Source organism: Manis javanica, chromosome 17, assembly GCF_040802235.1.
Source record: "Manis javanica isolate MJ-LG chromosome 17, MJ_LKY, whole genome shotgun sequence".
Classification (NCBI taxonomy): Eukaryota; Metazoa; Chordata; class Mammalia; order Pholidota; family Manidae; genus Manis; species Manis javanica.
In genome coordinates this window covers 63,461,116-63,485,486 of record NC_133172.1, presented here as the reverse complement: position 1 = coordinate 63,485,486, position 24,371 = coordinate 63,461,116, and the positions used below count along the sequence as shown (strand labels likewise).

Below are 24,371 nucleotides of genomic sequence, written 5' to 3'. Positions count from 1 at the left end.
TGGGGGAGGCAGCAGAAGGAGCAGGGGAACTTGAAGGTGAGGATGCGCGTGGAAACTGAACCAGCTACTGCCCTTCGCAGTCAGATTCCACATAGTCTGGCATCACTGGCCTCGCGGGGGAAGCCGGACACTGTGGCAGAGCCAGGCTTTGGTTCCTGCAGGCCCACTGCCCATATATGCCCAGGTCCAGCTGCTGCTCCCAGGATGGCGACTGCCTCTCCCGAGAAGACTCCCATTCTGGGGTCCAGCCACAGGGCCTAGCCTCTGTCCAGTTGTTCTGTTGTTTTATGTTATTAAGTGCCCAGTGCCAGAGATGTGACAGACCCAGACCAGTGTCCAGGTAACTGATAAGGAAGTCAGAGAAGAGGAAACTCCTAGGGATCCCCTGGCCCCCCGCATGGGGCCTCAGCAGGTCCTCCACCGCCTGGGGGAGTGTCCAGAGTGGCCCTCACTGGCTTCAGGCCTGGTTGTGGGGGCCCAGACGCTGCTGGCACCCCTCCTCAGAGTGCCCAGGCCCCCAGGTGGGGCTACAGAATCTGCATCCTCCCTCAGGGGGCTTCCTTCTCATTTGAGGTTAAGTTTCCCAAGAGCTTCAAGCCCAGAACCTCCCTTCCTGAGGAGTTTCCTCTGGGCCGTGCACTGCTGGCCGGGGGAGAGGTCCCAGAGCTCAGAGCCCGGCTCCTCTGCAGCTCTCCTGAAAGGTGGGACATGTCTGCCTGGAGCCCACGGGTCTCTGTCCAGCAGATGTGGGTGCAGTGCCTTGTGCCCGCCCACCCGGCAGGGCGTGGGGCTCCAGCTCCCCTCTCCCACCCAGCTCTGCTCAGTGGCCGCACCACGAGGGGGTGTAGCTGGTGGCAGAGGGGTCTGGCAGGGCAGCACCTTGACAGGCTCCATGCGGCCAGAGGTGCAGGCATAGCGCTGCCATAGTGCCCTGGACGTGTTGTCTGGGACCTCACTGTGCCTGAGTCCCCCATGCGACCACTGGGGCTGTCGGCCCCACCCCACGTCTGCTGTGCCTGGGCGCCCACCTTGGGCGGAGGTGTTTCATTAACCCAGTCTCCGCTAGAATGTCAGCCCCTCGGGCCAGGGCCAGCGACGGCTGTGTCCTGCAGGCCCTGGCCGCCCGCAGTTCTCAGAGAGCACCTGTCTGGAGGATGGAGGCAGGGGGGCAGCCGGTCCTGTGGGCCTGGGAGGGGCACTAGGCCCGTGTCCTTGTGTGCTTCTGTGATTGCCTCCTGGCAGGAGGTGCCCTCTCCCGACCCCTGGGAGATGCACAAAGGCCCAGAGCCTCCCCACTGGGGGTGGCAGGGAGGGTGACAGCGGGTTGGCCCCTGGGCCTGGGTGCACCCTGGATGGTCCACAGGCCAGCACGGAGGAGCGGGCAAGTAGGGACCTGTGGCTGAAGCCCCCGGCCCTGCCCCCCCCCCCCAATGCCAGCTGGCTCCTGGGAACTTCTCTCCCTGTGGCTGGGGATTATTGATCGTCTGACAACAGCCCATCTTTATCGGGTTGAACCCTGGCCCCGACTAATGGCGGAGCTGGGACTGCCTGGGAACAGCTTGTAGCACAGGGTGGGGCCCGGCTCCCCCACCGGGACCTGCAGGATGGCTCAGGGGCCTGTTCTGGTGGGGGGTGGTCCTAAAGGAGGTGGGGTCTGCGGGGCCGGCACGGGGCAAGGCTTTGGCTGCCACCTGGGCCAGGCTCCGACCTATCAGTGCCCCTCTGAGACCCTGCAGGAGGCTCAGACAGGTCTCAGGAGGTCTTGGTGGGGGCTGCCGCAGCTCTGCGTGCTACTCAGACACGGCCCGCTCCGGGCACAGCTGCCAGCAGCTGAACTGGCAGGCAGAGCCACAGAGTGGGTGGTGAGGCCTGTGTGCTGGGCCCACAGCTCGGCCCAGCCCTGTGCGGAGATCTCTGACAGGCCCTCCGCTGCTCCTCACCCCGGGTGGGGCCTCCTCTGCTCACGGAGCCTGAGACCCACTGCTTCCAGGACACCGTGAAGCCCGAGGGCTCGTGGTCTCCAGTCTTCTCAAAAAGCTAAACCCCTGGATTTCTGGGCCTCGGTCTTCCCACCTGTGAAGTGGGGAGAGACCCCATCAGCTCCTGGGCCCTGGTATTTTGGACTTGGGAGACCCTGAGGCCTGAGAATAGGGGTGGGGGTCCCGGGCCCTCCCCAGCCCTGCCTTGTTCTGGCAGGCAGGCTGGAAGCAGGATGTGTGATAAGGTAAAGAAAATGCCTCCTGTGCAAACAGCTTATCTGGCTTTTATCGGCCTGAGAGCCTGGCCCCTGCCCCCTGTTTTCCAGGTGCTAACACCACCGAGGGCCCTTCCTTCCCACCCAGCCTCAATGCGCCGCCCCTCGGCTGGGACCGGCCAGCCCACCCTGTTCCCTGTACCGGGCTGGGCTGTGGCTGAGGGGTCTGCGATGCTCCCTGGCCCTCTCAGGACCATCTCTCCTGTCCATGGGCAAGAACGGCAGATGTGAGGGCGGGCAAGGGTCTGGGAAGAGGCCCGATGGTCGCAAGGGTGCAGGTCCCCAGCCGCAGGTGAGTCCCTCCTATGCCAGCCTGCAGGGTGCCCACCAAAGAATATCACATTACTGCCACCACCTGCCTAGGGCAGGCAAAGATCCTTCCAGAAAAAGTGACAGTCCCCGAGTACCTGCTGGTGCTCAGACCCTCTCTAAGCTTAGAATCGCTCCGCCTTTATGGGCACTGAGCAGCTCTGGTCTGACCCTCCCACAGAGGAGGCGTCGAGATGCAGGGAGGAAGGCTGAGGCCTAGGGAGGGTACGGCTCTAACCAGGGCACCGGGGCCCCCGCCCCAGGGTTCCCGGGGCACAACCCAGTAGGAGGTGAGCCCTGGGAATTGCTAAAGCTGCCCTCCTACAATAGCTGTGTGTGCTCACTGGGCTGTGTGGGTCCAGCAGACACCTGCCTTCATGGCTGATCCGCTCATTTCTCAAATTGCCCCATGCCACAGGAGGTGGTTATCTCCCCCTTCAGAGGCAAGGAGACCAAAGGTCAGAGAAGACCTGGCCACACTGTGGGGTGGCAGAGTGAGTGTGAACCCGGGTCCTGACCCCCGTCCAGTGCTCTGTCCTTCATGCCCCTTGAGGGGGCGGGCAGAGGAACAGTGACAGGTGGGGACCTGGAGAAGAGGGGCAAGGAGGCTTGGAGGACAGAGAGAGAGCCCTGCCCCTGGCCTGCAGCGGGCGCAGGCTGCTCCTCACCCAGACACAGCTCCATCCTGCGGCGCCCTGCTCGGGAACCCTCAGGGCCCCTGCTGGGCCCCAGATCTCCAAGTCTGCCCCGTGTGCAGTCAGTGCCCGTGGCTGGTCTGTGTCTCGGCAGCCCGGTGCCTGCTCCCACCTCCACAACCCCCCGTCTCATCTGACGAGGTGACAGCATGTGCCTCCGGGACCCAGGAAGGGCCCTGGGCCTCAGGAGTGGAGCTGTGGCAGCCCTGGGCCCTGGAGTGGGGCCAGGTCCATTTTGGCGGAACCAGGAAAGGCTCAGGGACTGGGGAAGGTGGCAGGGGGTTATGGGGCTGTCCCGACGTTACCCTGGATCTGCTGGTACCGGGCTTTGGTGTTGGTGTGTCAGTGTCAGACCCACCCATGTGCTCACGAGGAGACGTACACTGGGGCAGAGCGGTGGGGACAGCCAGGTGGAATTGCTTCTCTTAGAATCATTTGCAGAAATTTTGCAGACCAGCAAAAAGAAAATAATAAACAGCTTACTGTCTTCAACACGGCCTCCGTGACCATCCCTGCCACCCCAGCCCTGTCCACGCTGATTGTTTTTCTGTGGTAAATTCCTCAAAATTGAACTGCTGAGTCAAGCCAGGAGCAGGCAGCACCGATCAGGGCAGGGGCGGTGCCAGCCTGAGTGGCCGGCGCGGGTGTGCTCACTGGGCCGGGCCCCATGGAGACAGGGATGGCTGCATCAGCCCACCTGCCCGAGGCGCTCGGTGCCCACGGTGGGTGGAGGCTGAGGAAGGGTGGACACAGACAAGTCCGTCTGGAGGGGGCTGTCTGTCCTGGGCTGGACAGGGAGGGGGCCAAAGCAGGAAGGGCCCCCTCCCCGCCACAAGGCACAATAAGGCCCAGCGATAGCATCGCACCTCATGTCAGGCCTGCTCGGCCCTCTTGGGCAGGATATGACCAGCCCTCGAGCCGATGGCGGCCCCTTTGTCCCATCTCTGGGGACCGATCTTATCGGTTGCATCCACGCCACCTTAATGGAAAAAACGCAGCAAGGAGATAGAGCAATAATAAATAAATAAATAAGGAGCCCAGCGCCGCGTGGCAGGGGGCGGGGCTCCCAGAGAGCAAGGAGTTAATATGGTGGGGCTGGGCCCGGGGTCTGAGCCTGGCAGCTCACCGAGCCTGTCTCCTCATCTGTCAAGTGGTTGTGATCACGGAGCTGCTCCCTGGGCTTAGGGGGGGGTCCCTGTGACACGTGGTGCCCCGCACAAGGGCAATGCTGCCTCTGTGTGGTTGGCGCAGGGCAAGGATGGCTGACGGTGTCCCTGATGTGCCCCACACCATGCCCGGGGTGCCTGGAGAGGGCCACCACCCGCACACACTGCCCTCCTGCTGCCCTGCTCTGCCTGGGGCCGTGCCCAGCCCTCCTGGCACCTACAGGCAGCCTGCATGTCCTGTCCCCATCCCGGAGCAGCCCAAGCCCCGTCTGCCCTGGTGCCAGTTGTGGGAGCCCCACTGGCCAGGAGCAACAGGACAGGGAGAGGGCTATGGACAGCACCGTCCTTCCGTGTGCTGGCTGCGCCTGTGGCCGTCCCGCGGGGTAGGAGACAAACACCCCAGGCCACACAGCCAGGCTGCAGGGAGCCCAGGTTTGGGCTCAGAAGGAGGACAGGAGGGAAACTTCTGGAAGGGGCAACCCCTGATGGGGGAAGGGGGCCCTGCACCCCACTGATGTGTGGGTGGTGGTGGCAGGGTGAAGGCGGGCACACAAACACACAGCCCGGCCGGCGGGCAGGAAGCTGGGGGGGAGGGCGGAGGAGGAAGTTGGGCCTGATTAGCGTCCTCAGCCAAGGCAGGCTGCCCTGGCCACAGATAGCCACTCCCGGAAGGCGGGTGAGGTCAGCGGGTAGCGGGGGCAGCGGCCAGGCCTGGCCCCCCCCACTGCCTACAGCCGAGGACCTGGGCCCCAGCTGCCTGCTGGCCCTCCGCCAGTGCGGTGACCACCCCCACTGAGCCCGCGAGAGCCACGTGGCTGGGTCAGGAGAGGGCGGGCAAGGGGCCACTCCCTGGAAGGCAGGCGGTGGCTCACTGCCCCCCAGCTGCCCCGTGGTGGCGCTGCAGCAGACGCAGGGCTCTGGGCCTGGGCTCAAGCGTCTGAGATGGGAGCACAGCGTCTGCCGCCAAGTTCCAGCCTATTCACAGGCCTCCCGAGACTACGTGGGGACCCCTACAATCACTGCCACCAGCCCTCACATCCCTGCCCAGCCCTCCTCTCCCTGCCTGCTCCTAGGGTCCTCCGCCGGGTCTCTGTGCCAGCCATGCCCTGTGGGGCTGCTGACCCGGGGTGTCCAGCGCCTGGTCCCCTGCCCGCTGACCTCTGTGTAAGTCCCCGATGTGGGGGCCCTCACCCAGCCCCGCTGCACGCCCCGGCCTCTCAGGCTGCTTTCCCTGTGTAGTGGCTGCGCCTTTACTGCAGCACCCCTCCCAGGGCTGGCGGCTGGTCAGTGTGGCTCACGTTGTACCTCAGGGGCTGGTGCACAGTAGGGGCTGGTGCACAGTGGGTGCACGACGGATGAAAGTGCAAGTAAGGAATGGGGATGTGCTCCCATGGGTCTTGCTGAAGAGCTGCCCCTGCCCCTTTGTGCAGTAGGGATAGGGGCCCCTACCTGCGGAGGCTTCCAAGGGGCAGCTTCTACGTGGCCAGGGCCGATGTGGGTGTTGGAGGTCGACACCTCCAGGATGAAGGCCTCAGTAGCCAGGCCTGCCCCGTGTCAGTTTCCCCATGAGTTAGAGAGGATGGAAAGTCTTACTGTTGAGGAACTCTGTGCAGGGCCTTTCTGGGACGTGTGCTGTGCGGCCTGGTGCCACTGGACACTGCAGGTGGCATCCATACGGGCCAGGCCATCCATGGCTCACAGTCCCATCTCATTCCTGTTCTGGGGCTCTGCCTGCAGGGCCTTGCTCAGAGAGGTGGGCAGTCCTGAGCCTGGTAAGATGCAGGGGGTCCAGGCCCCTACCCTGGCCTGAGTGTCCTGGGAAGACCTCAGGGTCTGGGGGCGGCGGCAGCTGAGGTGTCATTTGTCAGCCAGTCACCCTCGGCTGTGTGGCCAAAGACTGTGCCAAGCTGAAGTCCGTTTCAAGAAAACCACCTACAGCAAGCCACCCCCTTCCCCCCCCTCCCCCGGCCCAACAGTCCCTCGCCTCTCGGCTCTGCTCCCAGCCCAGACCAGCAGGCACAGTCCAGCCTCAGGGCTTTGCTGTGCCCTCTGCCCAGTGTGCCACCCCCAGGCAGTAGCCAGTTCCCCTCACTATTCCGGGCTTTGCTCAAATGTGGGTCCTGCTCGGTTGCCCTATTTAGAATCACTCCCTTATCTTTATTTTATTTTAGAGCCTCACCTCCTCAGACACGTGACATTCTGACTCTGGCTGCCTGGACTCTGCCGGCACCAAGCAGGTGCTTAATATATGAGTGTTTGTTGAGTGAATAAACAACTTCCTTCTCTCGTCCACTCCTGGGCTGCAGACCCCACACTTCTTTGTCTCTATGGCCATGTCACCCCCATGACATACACCCAAGAGGGCGGGACTGTCCCTCGTTTCTGCCAGCCCTTGCCATGTACCTGGCCTGCAGCAGGCACTCGGCAAACCTGGGAAGGAAGCATGGGGACTGTGGGGCCACAGCCTTCTGTGGGGTTTCCCTCCACTCCCCGGGTCTTGGTCTGCTCGTCTGTGAGGTGGGGTCAGGGCGGGAGTAGGGCCTGCTGGGGGGTCCCAGGGAACATGTCCCTCTGGGCACAGCTGGGACAGAAAAGGTTGCTCCTGACCTGGCGGCTGGGTCTGATCTCTGGAGCCGACCCCGGACCGACCCCTGCCATCTGCCATTACCCCCCTCCCCTCCCCCTCCCCATTCCGTTAATCTAAGACAAATAGGCCTCTGGGGCTGCAGTGCCAGGCCCGGTGATAACACAAAATAGCTGAGATGATTTTTCCCACCCACGCATGCCGAGCTGGCGGAGGGGACGCGGCGGAGGGCCCACCTCCCAGGCTGTCCATAGGGACAGGCTGCCCTGCCTCGGCTGCCGCTGCCCAGTCACAAGCCTTGAAGCCTGCACAGAGACTCCAGGCCGTGAACGTGGCCCAGAGCCGGCCTGAGGCCCTTGCTCACATTCCAGGGATGAGGGTCCCCAGCCCCCAGCAGGCCCCCGGGGACCCCAGTCCCCAAGCAGGAATGGCGGACCGTGACCTCTGGCCTCTCACAGCAGCCACCTTCCTTGTGCTCTCCAGGGGGGCTCTCTCGACTCATTCTCCACACAGCAGCTGACCGAACACCCCACTTAAAGCCCTTCTGTCCTCCATCTGACAGCCAAGAAATCAGAGTCATCTCCCCATTATCCATGATTTGGGAGTGACCCTGCCCTGTCTGTGCCCCATGGCATCTCGCCAGCCCCACTCTGGCTGCTAATGCTCTAGCCATGCCCATGCCACCCAAGCCTCAGGACCTTTGCACATGCCAACTCCTTGCCTGAACACCCTCACCACTCTGACTTGTCCTTAGGCCTCAGCTTGGGGGGAGAGGGAGGCTAGGGGCTCTCCTGATAGTGCTGACCTGGCCCTGGCCACCCAGCTGTCCCCCTCTGACCCACACACAGTGCTACAGGGACACAGCTGGCCTCCCCATCTGCCTCCAAGGCCCAGGATGGAGCTGGGGACAGAAGATGTGACACCAGACATTTGGCCAATTGGACTTCATTTTGTAAGCAATGGTCACCAGGAAAGAATTCCAGGCCGCACGACACTTATGGGTGAAGGGGACCCTGCTCCCTAGCCCTTAACAACAAATGCGCCCCTAGGCACCCCTTTCTTTCTTGGGCCCAGGCTGCCCTCACGGCCACTTGACACCCTCAAAGCTGGTGGGGAGCCTTTGGGGGCCTTTTCCTCCTTGCCCCTGGTTGAGCGTGGCACCTGCGATGGGCAGCCCTCCGCACGGCGGCAGATGGCACGTGGCCCCACGCCTCCCAGCAGCAGACGGGAGGCTGGATGGAGACTCACTTGTCCATGCCTACCCTGTGCTGGGCACAAGGGGGTGGGCAGGCAACCCTGGGCCGGGTGCTCCTGCTCTGCTGGCCAGGGGGCTGCTCAGGGTGGAGAAGGCCGTGGCAGGCTCCCTGGCGAGGGGACCTGACACCAGGCCTGGCTGCAGAGGAGGCTCCCAGACCCCCTGGGGGCCTAAACCCAGGCCCACCCCACTCACTGCAGACACTCCTGCATCTGTTTTCTCATGACCCGGCCTGGCAGGTTGAGGTCACACTGACTGCCACCCGACAGAGGCACAGATGGGCCTGCGTGGGCGACAGGCCTGGACCGAACCCTGGGCTCAGTCCTAGTGCAGCTAGCCTGTCTGTGAGGCCTGCTTCTCCTGGATGTTAAGTGGGGAAGGGAAGTGGGCAGGGGGGCTCAGGGGTGAGTGCCCCGACAGCCCCAGGCAGGGCCCTCCCACACTGCTTTGGGGATTACAGATTAGAGCTCTTGGACATTTGCATATCAGAATTTTAAACAGCCAGCCCCTCCAACAAACAAGGTCATTTCAAAGATAAGGATACTGAGCCCTCCCGGCTTCCTGTCACCCCCCCAACCTTGAAATTAGTTCTGGCAGTCAAGGCAAGCCAAGGGTGGGGTGGGGCCCGCACAGCCCCAGCCCGCACCCCCTGGCGTAGTGCCTTTCCCCGAGGGGCCGTACCCCTGACAGACCAGAGGGGAGGGGGTCTGCTGCTCTGCCCTCCTCTACTTTCCCCAGGCAGCCCAGGGGACCCCCTCTGCCAGGACCCTGCCCATCCCTGCCCCCTCGGGGGCAGACCCCAGCTCCCAGCACTCCAGCAGCCTCTGGGCCTTTGGAGCGCTGTACCCCCACTGGGCCCTCCTCTCCCAACCCCTCTTGGCCTCTGCCTGGCCCTGCAGGGCCCTCTCAGGGGTCACCGCTCTCTCCAGCACCCTCCTCCACCATGCTGCGCGTCCACTCACCGGTGCCATCTGGGCTCCCTGGGCACCCGGGTCCCCTTCACACCTGCTGCGGGGGTCCTTTCCCCAGCACCCACCCTGTGAGCGCTCTGCCCCAGCGCACCCAAGGGGGCAGCTGCTGTCTGGCTGCTGTTCAGAGGAGGAAGGTGGAATCCCTGGGGCTTCTCAAACCCAGCCGGGTCCCCAGACCCTGACCGTCAGGGGACCCTGCTCCAGGCACAGTGGGGACCTCCGGGCAGTGGGGACTGAGATGAGAGGGCGTGAAGGCGTCTCCCTGCTTCAGGACGAGCTGTGGGGTGCAGTGCCTTCCTGCCTGGCCTGGCTTTGTCCACAGAACCTACATGCCCAACGTCAGAAGAAGCCAGGCTGCCTGGGTCCCCCCCACCCCACCGGCTCTCTGCAGCCCTGCGGCACCAATGAGGAAGGTGAGGCCCAGGGTCGAGCCGCCAGCCCACGGCCACCTGGCAAAGCTGGGCAGAGCCTGGGCGCACGGCTCCAGGGCTGGTGTGTGGTCTTTTGAGGCAGCTTAGGGTGCCCCCACTTGATCAGCAGCTGACAAAGCTCGAAAGTTTTGAAAACAAAAATAAATATTCCTGAGCACCTCCTCGGCCTGTTTTTGGGGCTCTGGGGTCACCAGGTGTTGGCAGGGGCAGGAGGGAGGCAGGATAAAATGGGCACTTGCATGCCCCAGGGTCCATACTCTGGTGTTTCAAAGCCTTTACGCATCCAGTGCCCTGCTTGGGTTGACAGGATGTGGGGACAGCTTTCTGCCTGGTGCTACACGGGTACCTCGACCACTGGCGGCAGGGAAGCCTCGTGCAGTCACTGTGCCACTGTGGAAGGGGGAACCTAGACCTGCTGCTCTGCCAGGCTGGTGCCGCCTGCCCTGGGCCCCTGCAGCCTGAGTGCCTCCTCTGGGTGATGGGCCTGACCTGGAGGATGGGGTCCCCTGGAGACCTGTGTGCCCTGGTCCTGGCCAGCAGATGGTGGCCACAAAAGCAAGGTGGGGCCCATGAGTGGGCTGCATCAGGCACAGCCGAGCCCCGGGCTCTGGGCTGTGACGGTGTCCCACCCCGTGCAGGCAGTTGGGAAACAACGCTTGGCCCAGTCTCTCCCCCAAAGCCACACAGCACGGGATGCACCGGGGTCCAAGTCCCCTCACCCGAGAGAGGAAGAGGGGTGCTCCCCAGGCTGGCCTCACAGACCAGGGGGCCAGACAGACACAGAGGAGATGGGGGAGTACTGCAAAGCAGAGATTAGAGACAGACTCAGAGAGACAGAGAGAGAGACAAGGAGAGACAGGGAGAGAGAGACAGACAGAGAGACAGGGGGAGAGAGATGCTCACATGGGTCAGGCAGTGAGGCTCAGAGGGACGGAGAAGGGACGGGGGGCCAGGACTTGCAGGAAAAGGCCCTGGCTGCATACCACTGTCCCCTTGGCTGGTCATGGGCCAGACACTGCCCTTGGGAACACTGACCCAGCCAGGCCCCGGCAAAGCCTGCCGCCCCGTCACTGGCCCAGGAGGCCCCTGTGAGATAAGAACCCATTGGGCCTCTCTGGCTTCCCTGGTTGTCGATAAGTGTGGCCTGCTCGGGGTCTGATAGGGGGCAGCCACCGCGGCGGTTGGCCAGCGGCCACTTATCAGCCCATCGCTGCCCACTGCACAGAAATTCCTATCTGTGGGAGCTGATAGGGAAGCTCCCTGGCCCCCGAGGATGCAAATAGTGCAGGAAGCTCCCGGGTGCACCCCAGCCCCAAACCACAGCCCCCACAGGCACCCTGGGTCAGGCTTCAAGCTCTCGGGGCCCCTGCTTCTCCATGTGGAAAGTGGGGGTGCCAGAACTAATGCTGCAGTGACTGAACGGGGGCCAGGTCCACACCTCAGCTCTGCTACTTCCCAGACTGGTGCCCACATCTCCTCTGGAGAGTTGGGGTACACCCCTGCGCTCACCTTGAGGGACTGGTGTGAGGTCTGCTGGCCCTCTCTTCCCCATAGGCACCCCACTGGGCGGCTGCCGCCCCATGCCCTGCCTGCGCAAGGGCTAAGCAGGGTCCCCCAGGCACATGTGTGCCCCTTGCCCGCCTCCCACTGCAGAAAGACGTTCCCTCTGATAAAGCCTGGAATGGGGGGGATGTGGTGCCAAGGGCAGTGCTGACCCCATGGTGTCTGGGGTTCCTCACTGTCACCCCATTCTAGCGCTGGGGAAGCTGAGGGAGGCAGAGCTTCTGACCACAGGGCCCCTGCCTGGCCTGACGGCACTGTCCCCTGGGTGTGGACAGGCCCCAGCACCGAGCAGGTGGGTGTGCAGCTCAGCTGTGTCTGCCTAGGCTGAGAGGGCCTCGTGGGCACCTGGCCCTGCAGCCTGTCTCTTGCCAGGGGCTCCTTGGTGGGGAGGGGGCATGCTGTCGGCACATTTCCAGGGCACGGGCCTCCCCCATCTGTTACTGGGTCCCTGAGGTGGGGTGGGGCAGCCAAGGAAACCCCAGAACGGCTTTACTCAGGATGCTCCACAGCCCACCCAGGTGGTCAGGGCTGGTAGTAGGCTCGGTTTCCCCAGGTGTGGGGGCACCATCTCGGTCGTGACCAGCAGGCCACCCCTCCTTCCCAAGACCTTGATCTACCACCTATTGTGGGAACCAGGACAGCAAGGCACCCGTGCAGACATTACTAATCAATCACAGCACTTCCCTTGACACCTTGGGATGTCACCCAAATTGAACCTGGCAGGAGACCATCTCTGGCACCTTTCCAATCTTGGCCTCTGGGGAATCCCCAGAGGAGGACTGGGGTACCCATCTGCCCTAGCAAGCCTTCCTTGATCTCCCAGCAGGGCGAGGCCTTCACCACGTGCTTCCTCTCCACTGGTCATGAGCCTGCCTGGCATTATCATGCCCGCACGCGTGCTCCCGAAGGGCTGTCCGCTCACAGTGTATGTCTGGTGCCCGTCAGGTGCTCATGATGCTGCACCCACACGCCTGGCCCGAGTACGCAGCCGCCGTCTGTCGGTCCGCTCAGCACAGACCACACCCCCCACTCGCCTCCCAGCTCCCATGCAGTGGCCCCTAGTGACAAGCTGTGCCCAGAGAGGCAGCCCTCGAAGCCCTCCCACGCTCTCCCCATGTTCCCTGGGCTGAGCTGGGCGTTCATCAGGAACAACTGGCACGCCCACCCTTTCCTATATTCACAGAGGGGTGGGACAGGCCATGAGGGCCACGGGAGAACGCATCTGGCAGGGCCTCTGGGCCAGAGCTCCTAATGCACACGGGGGCCGGATGGGCCACACAAACCGGACCCAAGGACACCCCTCGAGGTCCAGCACCCAGCAGCTGGGTGCCTACTCGCAAGTGGCTACAGCTGCCCCAGAGCTGGGGTTGGGTCCTTTCCCACACAGGGTGGGCCCCCACTGCCCAGCTCTGGACCCCAGCCCAGCCAGGAAGGCTCTCCAGGCACACCCACCACCCTGCCTTGGCCCTGGCTGTTCCCACCTCCTGGGGTGCCCTTCCCTGCACCGTCCCCCTCCCCCCACACCTGTTCCTCCTCCTGGGTGTCCTGAGAACACTTCCTTCTGCCACCAGGGGCCTGAATCCAGCTCTGAGCATCAGCGTGCCTCAGTGTCCCCTCCTACCACACTGCTGGACCCACAGGCTGGCTGCACTTTGGGACAGGCACAGGCCTGGGCCCAGCAGGTCGTCACCCTGCTCCCTGGCCGGCAGGCCTGGGCCTATCCCACCCGAGCCGTCAAGGTGGCTGCCCCAGACCTGCCCGCGGATGTTCTCACCTGGCCCACTCCAGGGGCTGCTGACCTCCTCCTCTGGCCTCCTCACTGACTCCTGCCCCGGTGTCTCCTCAGGGCCTTGTGGGGACGTGGAGGGTGGGGGCGGTGGGGGAGTAGCATCTGCAGAGGGGAAAACACTCTCAGGCCTGCCAAGCCACTGGGCACTGAGTCACCTGCCCACTCCACCCTGCGGCTGGGAGGGACACTGAGGCCCAGGGGGGTGAGCACATGCCCCAGGCTTGCTCAAAACTGGCGGGCGGGGGGCAGACTTCTCAATTTTCCCCTTGGCCTTTAACACCCCTCATCTCCCATTAATTGCAGCAACAGTAATTGCTATTCCAGCCGCAGTTAATAATCAGAGCACAGGAGGGCTCACTGGGCACACCCAGGCCAGCGGGCACCGCGTGGGCTTGGGCTCCCCGGTCTCCTCTGCCGGTAGCAGGGCCCCCTCCTCCAGGCCCTGCACCCAACTCCAGCCCAAAGGGCATATTTGCCTTTCTTGCTGTGCCTGATAACCACTGAGGCCCCCAATCGATGGGCTTCCATAAAAGCCCCCCCTTGGTGACGTCACGCACCCGGCAGATTATTAATACCCCAGATAAGCACTGTGATTAACATCAAATAAATCAATCACACAGTATAAAAGTCCTATTATTTTTGGCTATAAATCAACGTGGCTGGCATTTGAGCTCCAGCCGCAGCGTGGAGCCGCGCTGGGCCCGCCTGAGAGGCAGATACTGCTCCTGCCGTCTATCGTGCCCATCGCTGTGTTATCACCCGGGCCTGTGCCAGGTGCAGCCCTGGCTGTTTTTTCCAGCTCCTTCCTGGGCCCTGCCCCCACTCCCATGCAGCCCCGGCTCCCAGATCAGATAAGGGGCCTGGCTCCCCAGGAAGCCGCCCAGCTCGAAGTCCACCAGTAACAGCCACTTGCCCTTTGGCAGATGGTGGCCCCATTAGTGTGCAGCACCTGATCATGATGGCGATGGCAGCAGTGATAAGGGGGCCCCTCAGCATTCCCCAGCCCACCGGGAGGGGCTGGCACCCAGTTGCAGGTGGGAAACCGAGGCTCAGAGAGAACAGGAGCATGGGCCCCAGGGAGGGTGTGGGCGAATGCTGCTGAGCGGGGGTGATGGAGCCCCGGCCCCAGGCTCAAGTCCTGAGGGCCCTGCCAACCCAGTGGGGTGCCACCGGGAGGGGACACGGGGGCCAGTGGGTCTTAGAGGGCACTGCAGGGGTGGGAAATGCTGAGGGTGGGGCCCTGGAGGGGCTCCAGCCCAGCCCCCTGCAGTTCTTGGCTGTCCGCTCTCCACCCCATCCCAGGACCCCTGCAGGCTGGGGCCGCCGCCTGGGACACCCACCCAGTGTCCCTGCTCAGTGTCACCCCCCAATCTCTCCTCACTCCCAGTCACCACACTCCAAATGGCTGGTTTGTGCTCCAGCTTCCTGCCAGGCTATGGCCTGGGGGACCCGGCTTCTGCACGCAGTGGGCTTTCTGAGCCCAGTGGGGAGGCCAGTGCACCGGGTTGGGGAGAGGGGAGCAGAGCCCGGCCCTTCCCAGCATCCTCTTCTGGGGAGCAGGGGTGAGGGTGCTGGCCTCCCCTAGCACCAGCAGCTTAGTGAGGCCCCTCCCGGGCTCTCGGGAGGCACGCTGGTCTGAGAGGCTGCCCTGCCAGGGACCTGGCCAGAGGCCTCCTGGGGCTGGTTAACTCACCCCCGGGGTTGGGTATCACTAAGTCCTCTTCTCAGCTTGAGAGATGTACCCTCACTGACCCCCACCCCTAAGCCGGGAAAACTGCTGCCAGGGGGGCCAGGGAGAGGTTCTAGGTGTCTGGGGTTGGCTGGGGTGGGAAATCAGCCTGGGCCCAGACCTGGGCAGATCCTGCAAGGCTGACAGGCTGTGTGGCCTGAGCAGGTCACTGGACCCCTTTATTCTCACCCTCTTGTCTGTAAACTGGGGTAAAACGCCTCAACAGGAGGGCCTGCTGTGAACCAAGCCCCAAGTGTGCTCAGGCAGCACAGCCAGGCAAGACCTCTCTGTGCCCCTTTCACAGCAGGTAAACTGAGGCTTTCCTGACGTCACCTAGTGGCCCACATGACTCCCTGTCCAGCCCTGGCTAGACCATCCCTGCCGGGGCCTTGGTCCCTCCGTCCGCACTACTGGGAGCTGGACTGTTGAGGCCCTCGCGCTGAGGGCATGTATGCAGGCCGCCCTCCACTCCCTGGTGGAGGTCAGGCCCACAGGCCCCTGGAGCTCAATGCCCATCTCACAGGTGTGGGGGCTGAGTCCTCGGAAGGGATGGGGGTGGCTCGGGGTGCAGGCCCCCCGCCGGAGGTGTGCCTGTCGCTGGCTCACCTGGGCTCAGAGGCTCAGGGTCCCCAGAGCCCTCGGGCTCCAGCGCTGCAGCCTTCTGCTCTGGAAGGTGGGCATCCACAGCCTGGGCCTCTTCTCCAGCCTCCATCTCTCCAAGCGAACCTGTGGGCACAGCCGGAGGAGAATCTGAGGTGCTGTGGGGTGACAGCACCCTGCCCACTGAGCCCCTTCCAGTACAGACGGGCACATGTTTGGCCACCCCATAGGGTCAGAGGCATGAGAGGCATTCGTTAGCGTGGGGGCTCCTTCAGGGTCCCCCAAGACTTGATGTGCAAACCGCATCCTGTAAGACCCCAATCCTTTCAACAATACCCCACATCCCACCCCACTATGCCTGCCTGCAATCTCTGCTGCCCCATCCCAACCTGCTCTCACCAGACGAGGGGCCCAGGCCCTCCCTTCATCTCTCCAGGGTACAGTGTGCCCTCCCGGCCAGCCCAAGCCATGGGGGCAGCCACTGGCTCTGCTGCCTCAGGGGCCCCTAGGAGTCACATGACTGCTGCAGCCCGCACCCCCCCCCACTGTCCCCGTCCCCGTCCCCATCCCCATCCCAGACATGCACTTCCGGGGTTCGCAGAGCCCAGATGTGCACCCATAGCCCCAGGACATGAGGGTGTACCTGTCCTGGGCCTCTGCCCAGCTGTCCTCGCTGCCCAGGACCCCTCCTCTGAAAAGCCCACCACACTCAGGTTCCCAGGTTTGGGGGCTTGTTGAGGGTGGGCTCCATACCTGGCACATAGAAAGTGCTCAGAAAATCTGGCTAAGCAAATGGATGACTGACGGGCAAAGGTGAGCACATAGCGATCTACAGCCGGGGCTCTAGGGCTGGGGTCGCACAGGCCTGGCTGGGCCCCCACCCTCCCTTAGACGCTCTGGCAGGCAGTGCCCCATGGAGCCCACCTTACAGGTGAGAAGGCAGACCGAGAGTACAGGTGGCTGACCCCAGGCACCCCCAGAAGAGTGGTGAACCTGGACACTCCAGGGTGGACCCAGGTGCTGGTCAGGGGAGCAGCCTTCTCCCCGAAGTCAGATGGATGGTGCCAGCATAGTGGACAGACAGCCATCCGAACAGGCGTCTCTCCTGACTGTTCCCACACCCGCCCCTCTGGCCTCATCTCAGCCTGGGCCCTAGGCCGGGAGAGAGATGCTGGGGCTTCCTGCCCCAATTGCTTGACCAAGCTGCTCTTCTGTGGCCACCCGTCCTGCCCCCGCCTGTGACCATCAGACAGATGACCTGTCGTCCCTCTCAGGAGCGGGGCAGGGCCTTGTGGGCCCAGGCCGCCGAGCCCGCAGCAGCCAGGCCCACTTGCTGCTGAGTCAAGTGAGCAAGAAGAGAAGCCCGGAGGCCACAGCGACTCCTGCAAACTCACATGTCAGAGGTGCCCGGAGAGCAGAAGGGGGCGGGGGGCTGGCATGGGGACAGAGGCAGGCCTGAGCTGTGCGGGATGGCTGCGCACCTCGTCCCTGGGGGCAAGCAAGCCACAGCGGATGGAGCCTTGCTTGGGAATCCCCCAAGGAGGCTGGTGGCTCCCGACCTGTGCTACGTCACGACCCGTCGGGGACCCTGATGAAACCCCAGTGCCTTCTCCCCAGAAAAACAGAGAGGGACCACCTGCCATTTCAGGAGCTTCTCACCAAATCCCTAGTGCCCTCTGCCTTGGTGCTCTGCCCCGGTCCTTCCGGTGGACTTTGCAGGGGTGAAAGATGAGCAGGCGGACGATGGAGGGAGACAGGCGGGTCTGAGGAGGGGCTTCTGGTGCCCAAATGCCTGCCCAGCTAGGGACATGTCCAGCAGGGCCACCACCGCCGGCTCATGGCAGGGCCCAGGGAGGCCTGCGAGGCTATCAGAACGAACACCGTGACCTGGCTTCCAGGCTGACCTCCAAGACTAGCAACTCACATGGAGCAGGCGGGTGGGCATCCTGATCCCGTTTGCTTGCGGTTCAGCGGGCCTCGCCGGTGGAAGGGATGCCGGCTGGCTAAGGAGGCGACTAAGTTGTCCCTGGTGGGGCAGATGGCCTGCCTGCCTTCTGCTGACCTCTGAGTTCCAGGTTGTAGCCGCCCTCATGCTGTTCTAGACGCAGAGGCACCTGGGACCTCTGGACTCTGTGGGGACTTCCAGGCTGGGGCTGGGGGAGACCATCAGAGAACAAGCGGGGAACCCCACACCAAAACAGTGGCCGAGGGAGAGCAGAGGGAGGCGGGCAAATGGGACAGCAACATGGCAGACACTGCGAGCAGATCTCAGGGGACTGTGTGCAGACGGGGTCAGAGCTCTGCATGGGAGGCTGAGGGCGGACAAGGCCAGCTGTGGAGGCCAAGGAGGGAGGGATCCTGATCCTGGGCCACTGGGGAGCCACAGAAAGTCCCAGGCAGAGGGTAGATTCTAGTTCCAGACCTGCGAGTCCCACACTCCCCAGGGCACCTCGGAGCTGGCGGGCAGCGCTCACCACCCTGTGGCGGGCTCAGACGACACAGGAGCAGCCCTGGGCAGAGCCTTGCAGTTTCCCATCAGTGCGCCTTCACGGGCAGGCTGGGCTCCGGGACAGGTGGGAGGCCTGACCTGTAGTGACCTCCCTCAGCATGCCCAGCACAGGAAAGCAGAGGTTGTGGCTTCCAGGTCCCAGCCTGTGGGGCTGCCCTGAGTGGGCACTGCCAGTCCCCTTGGCTAGCAGGCTGGCAGCCCTCCTGGCCTCAGTGACAGCACAGAGGCCTGTGGGGTCAGACTATTGGCCGGGCCCTTTCTGGAAGACTGTGTGCCTTCTGCGGCTCACTCAGAGCTGGAAGGGGATGTCCGGGAGCCATGGTCCCTCCTGCTGAACGGCCGTGGAACTTCAGGCCCAGTTGCCCCCTCTGGAAAACGGGTTCAAAGCCACCTGCTTCAGGAGCCGATGCACTGGGGCTGGCGATGCTCTGGCACAGAGCTGGCACAGCCCTCCCCACAGCTACCCGGTCCCAGGATGGCAACCCTGACTCAGGGTGTCCCCCAGGGAGGCCTCAGCCACCCAGGGAGGCCCTGAGCTCGTGGTGGACCCATTTATGGGAGAACAAAGGCATGAAGATGAGCATGAAGAAAGCGGCTGCCTGGCTGCGGCAATTTATTCTAATGCTGCTAATTCAGTTCCAGCACAATTAAAGCTGCTCTGATAATGCGGGAAACAAACGCCAAGTAGCGAATCGCTCCAAGCCCAAAACAGGACGTGTCACGGTGAATCCCACCCCACTCCTGCGTTGGCACCCCAGAAGCGTGCCACCTCCCTCCTGCCTGAGCTCTGGAAGGAAGTTTTCTCCACTGGCTGGGGCATCAGTGAGACACCTGTTGTTTCCCCAGGTGCCTTGTGCTGGGAAAGACCTCAGCATGACCCCTGTGGGACCCTCTCTGCCCTGAGACCCCAACAGCTATGCCAGGCCAACTTGTGGCCAGGCAGGTGGTATACTTCCTCTGTGACCTCAGGCAAGTCACTCTACCTCCCTGTGCTCAGAGATACCCTTGCAGGACGAAGCGCGTTGTTCACCTGAATAGAGCTGAACCTAGGACCTCGGACGCAGGAGGTGTGCACCAAACTGTCATCGGCATTACTACCATTATTACTAACATGAGTCATTACTACCGCTCTCGGCCCAGCAGGGAATGGGAAATGGGGACTGTGCATGCAACTCTTAAGCCCTGCCGTAAAAAACAGTATTTCACAAATGTTTACCCTTTACCCCCACCCCATAGCCCAGAGGTGTAGGGGTGCTGGGGAAAGTGTGTGTGGAGGAGGGAACAGGGTGCATGGAGGAGTGGTGGGAGGGACAGCGGAGGATGGCAGGGTGGGGTGCAGGGGGAGGCAGGGACCCAGTGCCAGTCACAACGGGCAAGTCTCCTCCGAGCCTCCCAACACCCCCAAGAGGTAAGCCTAGGTCACTCACACCCACTCTGCAGATGAGTAAACCGAGGCCCTGCAAAGTGAACAGCTCGGCCCCTGGCCCTCAGCAGCGGAGGTGGCCAGGGCCGGAACCTCCGCCAGCCCGCCCCTCCCCCTGCGGACCGCCTGGACAGACAGCGGCAGAGACACAGCCCCACTGCCCAGCAGGGCAGAGAAGCCAGGGCCCAAGGTCCAGCATGGGTCTACGGTAGGTGCTGACGGCTGAGGCTGTGCTGGGCGCGGCCCCCGCTGCCCAGAGCCCCTCAGTTATCACGGCGAGCAGACACCCTGTGTGCCGGTCTGGCTCCTGCTCATTAAGCTGGACGCTGAAATGGAAATGAAAACATAATAGCTATTTGATTGGGGGTGAGATATTTTGCATATTGGCTTGGTGCTGATAGTGGAATTTCATCAACTCCCTTTTTCATGCTTTAAACCCGAATCACAGAGACAGGCTCCGCGCGGCGGGTCGATGCTGACTCCCTTCACTGTCCCTGTGCAGGGTCGGTCGATTAACGCCCCCCCACCAGCTTTGACGGTGAGGCAGCTGGGGGTCCTTCCGGATGATGGCCTCAAAGAGGGTGGAGCTGATCACGGAGGAGGGGACACAGCCCTGCCGGTTGCGGCCCCTGGGGCAAGTCTGGGTGCCCTGGAGAGAGCTCTGGATGAAGTCAGGTGCCCAGGCGAAGCCCCTGCTGATGGCACACGTGCTGACTGGGTGACGGGGTGGTCTAGCCTGAGGCCCCCCCGCTGCCTGCCCGGTCCATGGGTCGTTCATGCCTCCCTGGGAAGGTCCTTCCCACACCAGGCTGCAGAGGAGAAAAGCGGGTCAGATGCCCGCCCAGGCTATCCTCCCATGTCGGCGCTGGGTGTGGACGCAGGCCCGGGGGGCTCCCTGGAGGCTCTCACTCTGATTCACTCATGCATTAGCTCTCAGTCTTTCCTGAGTGCACCGAGTGCCAGGCCCTGCACCACAGCGCGAAGATACCGAAAGAAAAGTGAGATGCGGCCATTGCTGTGAAGGAGAGGAGGAGGTGCCAGTCAGGGAAGGCTTCTTGGAGGAGGTGACGGGGCATGGAGACTGGATGGGGACAGAAGAAGGTTGCTTGCAACTGGGGCCAGGGAAAGCATTCCAGGCAGGAGGAACAGCAGGACACTAAGGCTGGTGGCCTTGTGCAGGCCAGGCCTCCCTCCCTGAGCCGGCTCTCACCCAAAGCAGAGGGAACAGCGGCCTCATGTCACAGTCCAGGGTCAGGGTTCAGCAACCTTAGCAAGGTTGGTGGGTGCTGAACACACACATGGGCTGTTCCAGCTCCCTAAAGAGGTGCCATACCTGCCCCTCTGGGGTGGGAGAGACAGGCTGTAGGGGAGGGGCCGGGCCTGGGGCAGTGCAGGCAGAAAGGACAGACACTCCGGTCCCCAAGTCTCAGGCTGGCAGAAGGTCTGGCTTCCTGTCTAGCTGGCTCTGGGGAGTGGGTGGGGGGTGGGGGGCACAGTGCTGCCAGGAGAGAGACCCTGGCCTCTGGGTGGCACACAGTGGCCAGATAAGGCCCTGATAACAGAGAGAAAATAGCAACAGATTCAGACTTTCCCACAGCTGGGCAGTGGGGCAGCTTGGGCCCCAGTGGGGACAGAGGCCGTGGGACAGCCCTGCTCTCCCTGGGGGACTTGTGGTGGGAGCCTGGGTGACTGGGCCCAGATGGACCTGGGGACTGCGGCCAGCCAGCCAGGGGGCCCAGGTCCCCAGGTGGACGGAGCTCTTGATGGCGGGCAGTAGGACTGGAGAAGCACCCCCTCTGCTGGGCCCTGGCAATGGGACTGGCTGCTGATGAGCCCCTCCAGGAGGGTTTCTGATCCAGCTAGTGTTCGACGGACGAGAGGACTGTGGCCCCAGCTGTGCCCAGCACCGGCCTGCCAGCTCAGCCCCCGGCACTGCCCAAGCCCCTGGGACTGAGTGGCTTGTCCTTTGTGCATGTGCACAGCTCCAACAGGCCGCTGAGCTGATCCCCAGGGCAACGTGGGCAGAGAGAAGCAGGAGGGCGGGGCTGAGCAGGAGTGGGGCGAGCCTGGGGGGACAGGAGGGAGCCCAGCGTATGGGGTTTGTCCTCGCCCCAGAACCCAGGGCTGGCGCACAGCAGCCCAGATGTCCCAGGGCTGGAGAGTTGGGCGTGGCCACCTGTGGGGACAGGGGGATGCACAGCAGGGCACCTGTTAGCAAAGGGGCACGCAGGGAGGAGGGCAGCACGGGGACAGTGGGGGACAAGGGGCAGGCTCTGGGCCCCCGGGGAAAGTTATTTAACCCAGAACTTCTTAGAATAGAGGCGCAGGAAGAGAGGTACGCGAGTGTGCAGCCCCACAGGGGTGGGCCCTCTGTAGAGGGGCATGCCCCCACGGGAGGGGCTGGAGCTCGGGGAGGGCCTCCAGGGTGCCCCCGTGGCCAGGCCCAGATGCTGACCGGCCTGCCCGCTGCCCACAAGGGTACCACATGGAGCCCAGATTTCCTCTCTGCCTCACACCCAACTCTCCCTGTGAATGTAGCCTGGGGCCCCACTCTCTTCAGGCAGTGGCCATCCAGGGCCCCAGGCCCACCCAGGGAGTTCTTCCTGGGCAGCTAGCTCCTCTCTGCGCCCTCCACCCTCACCCCCCAATGACAGCCTGAATCCTGCCGCTCTCCCCACCCCCTCCCAGCCCCGTGCTGTCCCCCTGCCAGAACACCTGCGCACCCTGTGAAGCCTTCCAGGTCCGGAAGGAAGCGGGTGGGCTCATGCCTGCTGGGAAGAAGACAGCGTCCTGCCCGGGAGCTGGCCCCAAGGAAGACACTGCCCCAGCGGCCCCCAGCGGGGCTCCCCATGGTAAAGGCCTGGGCCAGAGGCCACGGAGATAGGGAGGGTCCCAGCGCAGCCCAGTGGGGTCTCTGGGGCCTCCACTTGGGCTGCGTGGGGCCCTGCAGTAATGGGCTGTGGCCCGCAGGCAGCTGGGGGCTCTCCCCAGCCCAGGTCAGTCCCGCTGACACTAGGGCGGCCGCAGAGAGGATGCTGGCGAGATCACCTGGGCCCCTTAGAGCAGCAGCCGGCCCCGCAGAGGGGAGAGGGAGCAACAGGACCTCTGTGCGGGCTGCAGACCCCGGTGACCGCCCTCCCCTGGGGGTCCTGTGGCAGAGGGGTCCGACCCGCCCCTTCTCCACCATGGTTCAGCCAGACGGCCTGGAGTGTGCCCTACTCCTCTGGAGGGGAGCCTGACCCCAGGTCCTGGGCCCTCTGTCCCAGGCGTTCGGCTCCCGTCACGTCTGTGTACAGGGCTGCCGACCTGCCTGCCTCTGCCTGGGGAGGTCAAGGCAGCCCTGCTGGAGGAGGGTGGCTGGCTGCCCCGACTCCTCTGGGTGCCAAGAAGTGAGTCCCAGGGCTCAGAGGAGCGCCAAGCAGGGGCCCCACACTCTCTGGGAAAAGCCCCGCACTCAACAAGACCTGCTGTGACCTAGCTTGGCTTTTAACAAACTGATACTGAGATATAATTCACATACATTCAGCTTCTAAAAGGGCGTTCACCAATGGGGGGTGGGGCGGTCATGCACAACCCAAACAGAACCCAGGGTCCTGGCCCAGACTCACGCAGACGCGTCCCGCAGCGCCTCCCTCACTTGCTCTTCTCCAGAGGCTTCACGGGAGTCGGATGGCGTCTTGACCTCTATAGGGACCACCTTTCCTGTCCGCACCCCCAGCCGACCTGGTGCCTCCATGTGGCCCCAAGCCCAGGCCTCCCTTCGGCTCCCCTCTTGAATGCAGGCCCTCCCAGCCTCCCTCTCTCTCCTGGGCCCCTTCCCTCCACTCATTCTCTGACCCTCCCTCCCACAAGGTCTGGCAGCCAGGCTGGCAGTGCCCAGAGCTCCCTGCAAAGGTGTGGATGGGAGACCTGTGGCCAAAGACAAATAAGGCATCCCCCACAGATGGGGGGGAGGGAGGTGAGGGCTGGCCAGCCCTCGCATGGACGTCTTGTCCCCGTTACGCCTGGGGGGCTGCTGTAAGAGTGCTCCCTGGCCAGAAACAGGAGCCCTGCTGGCCACCTGACCAACCCCGGGGCCCCAGCCCCTCTCCTTGTGACCGTCTCTCCCTGCCTGGCCACCCAGTCAGTCAGTTCTCTCTGGTTCCCTCCCTCGGGCCATCAGCATGGATTTGAATGACACAGCTGCCCGATGAGCGAATGTTCATGCCAGTCTCCCCGCTGGGATGTGACAGTGATATTCACCCAGAAATCCTGCACCCCTATGCACCCTCCTCAGGCCTGATGCCTCCACACCCCCCAGCTCTCTCCACCTGGCTCAGAGCTGGTAGAGTGCAGCCCCCTGGACCCCCACAGGAGAGGCACTGGGGCGAGGGCTGCAGGGACGTGGGAGTCTGGTTCAGAGGGGTGTCCCGGGCCTGAGCCTGCCTGTTGGGGGTGGTGACCGAGGGCTGAGCCCTGGGATTTGGGTGTGCCACTCCCGCAGCCAGTGGGAGGTAAGCCAGGTGGCCCTGCCTGGGGTCTCTGGGGCCAGGGCGAGTGTGGGGGCTCCAGGCTGGGGGGACGAGATGCGGGGAGATAGGGCACTGACGCCCGGGGGGGTCCCGCACCCGTATCCCTCTCCCCAGCCACCACCACTTCCTCCTGTGGCCAGCCCCATCACTGATGGGAGGAGCTCAGGGGGCTTAACCACCCCGGCCCTGCCGCCGGCCCAGGGGGCACCCACCACACAGGTTATCCTTAGGGGCCTTGGGGCCTCTCCCAGCCTGGCGCTGGGCAGTAACAATGAGAGGACACTGAGGGTGGCCTCCACACGGGCCCCACGGCACCCTGACCCCAGGGACGACTCTCCCACTCAGTGTTCCCCAGCTGTGCATCACAGAATGGGGAAGAAACCTGCCCGAGGCCTCGGCTGGGGCAGAAGACAGGCGGCCCACTTGCTCCCCTTTCTGATCCCTGCCTGGTGCCTGATGTTTCCCGCAACCACCCCCGTCCTCACCCGCCCGCTGTCCCTGCTTGTAGAGGTGGGGGGCCTGCTCAGGTGGGGGGGCCTGGGCCCAGGTCTGCAGCCTAGTCTCTCCCCTCCCCAGGCCTGA

At 63.6% G+C, this 24,371-nt stretch overlaps 1 protein-coding gene across 2 annotated transcripts in view; it reads right to left on the bottom strand.

Annotated features, from left to right (window-relative positions):
- ZFPM1 (zinc finger protein, FOG family member 1) overlaps positions 1-24,371 on the bottom strand; it is a 64,951-nt gene that overhangs the window by 22,063 nt on the left and 18,517 nt on the right. Inside the window, exons 2-3 of one of the 2 annotated variants that reach the window (XM_073225497.1) lie at positions 15,353-15,472; positions 13,003-13,119 (exon numbers count right to left, since the gene is read on the bottom strand). The exons of the other annotated variant lie outside the window; for it this stretch is intronic. Coding sequence (XP_073081598.1) covers positions 13,003-13,119; positions 15,353-15,472 — 237 coding nt within the window. The remainder of the gene's footprint in view (positions 1-13,002; positions 13,120-15,352; positions 15,473-24,371) is intronic. 2 annotated transcript variants of the gene reach the window in all.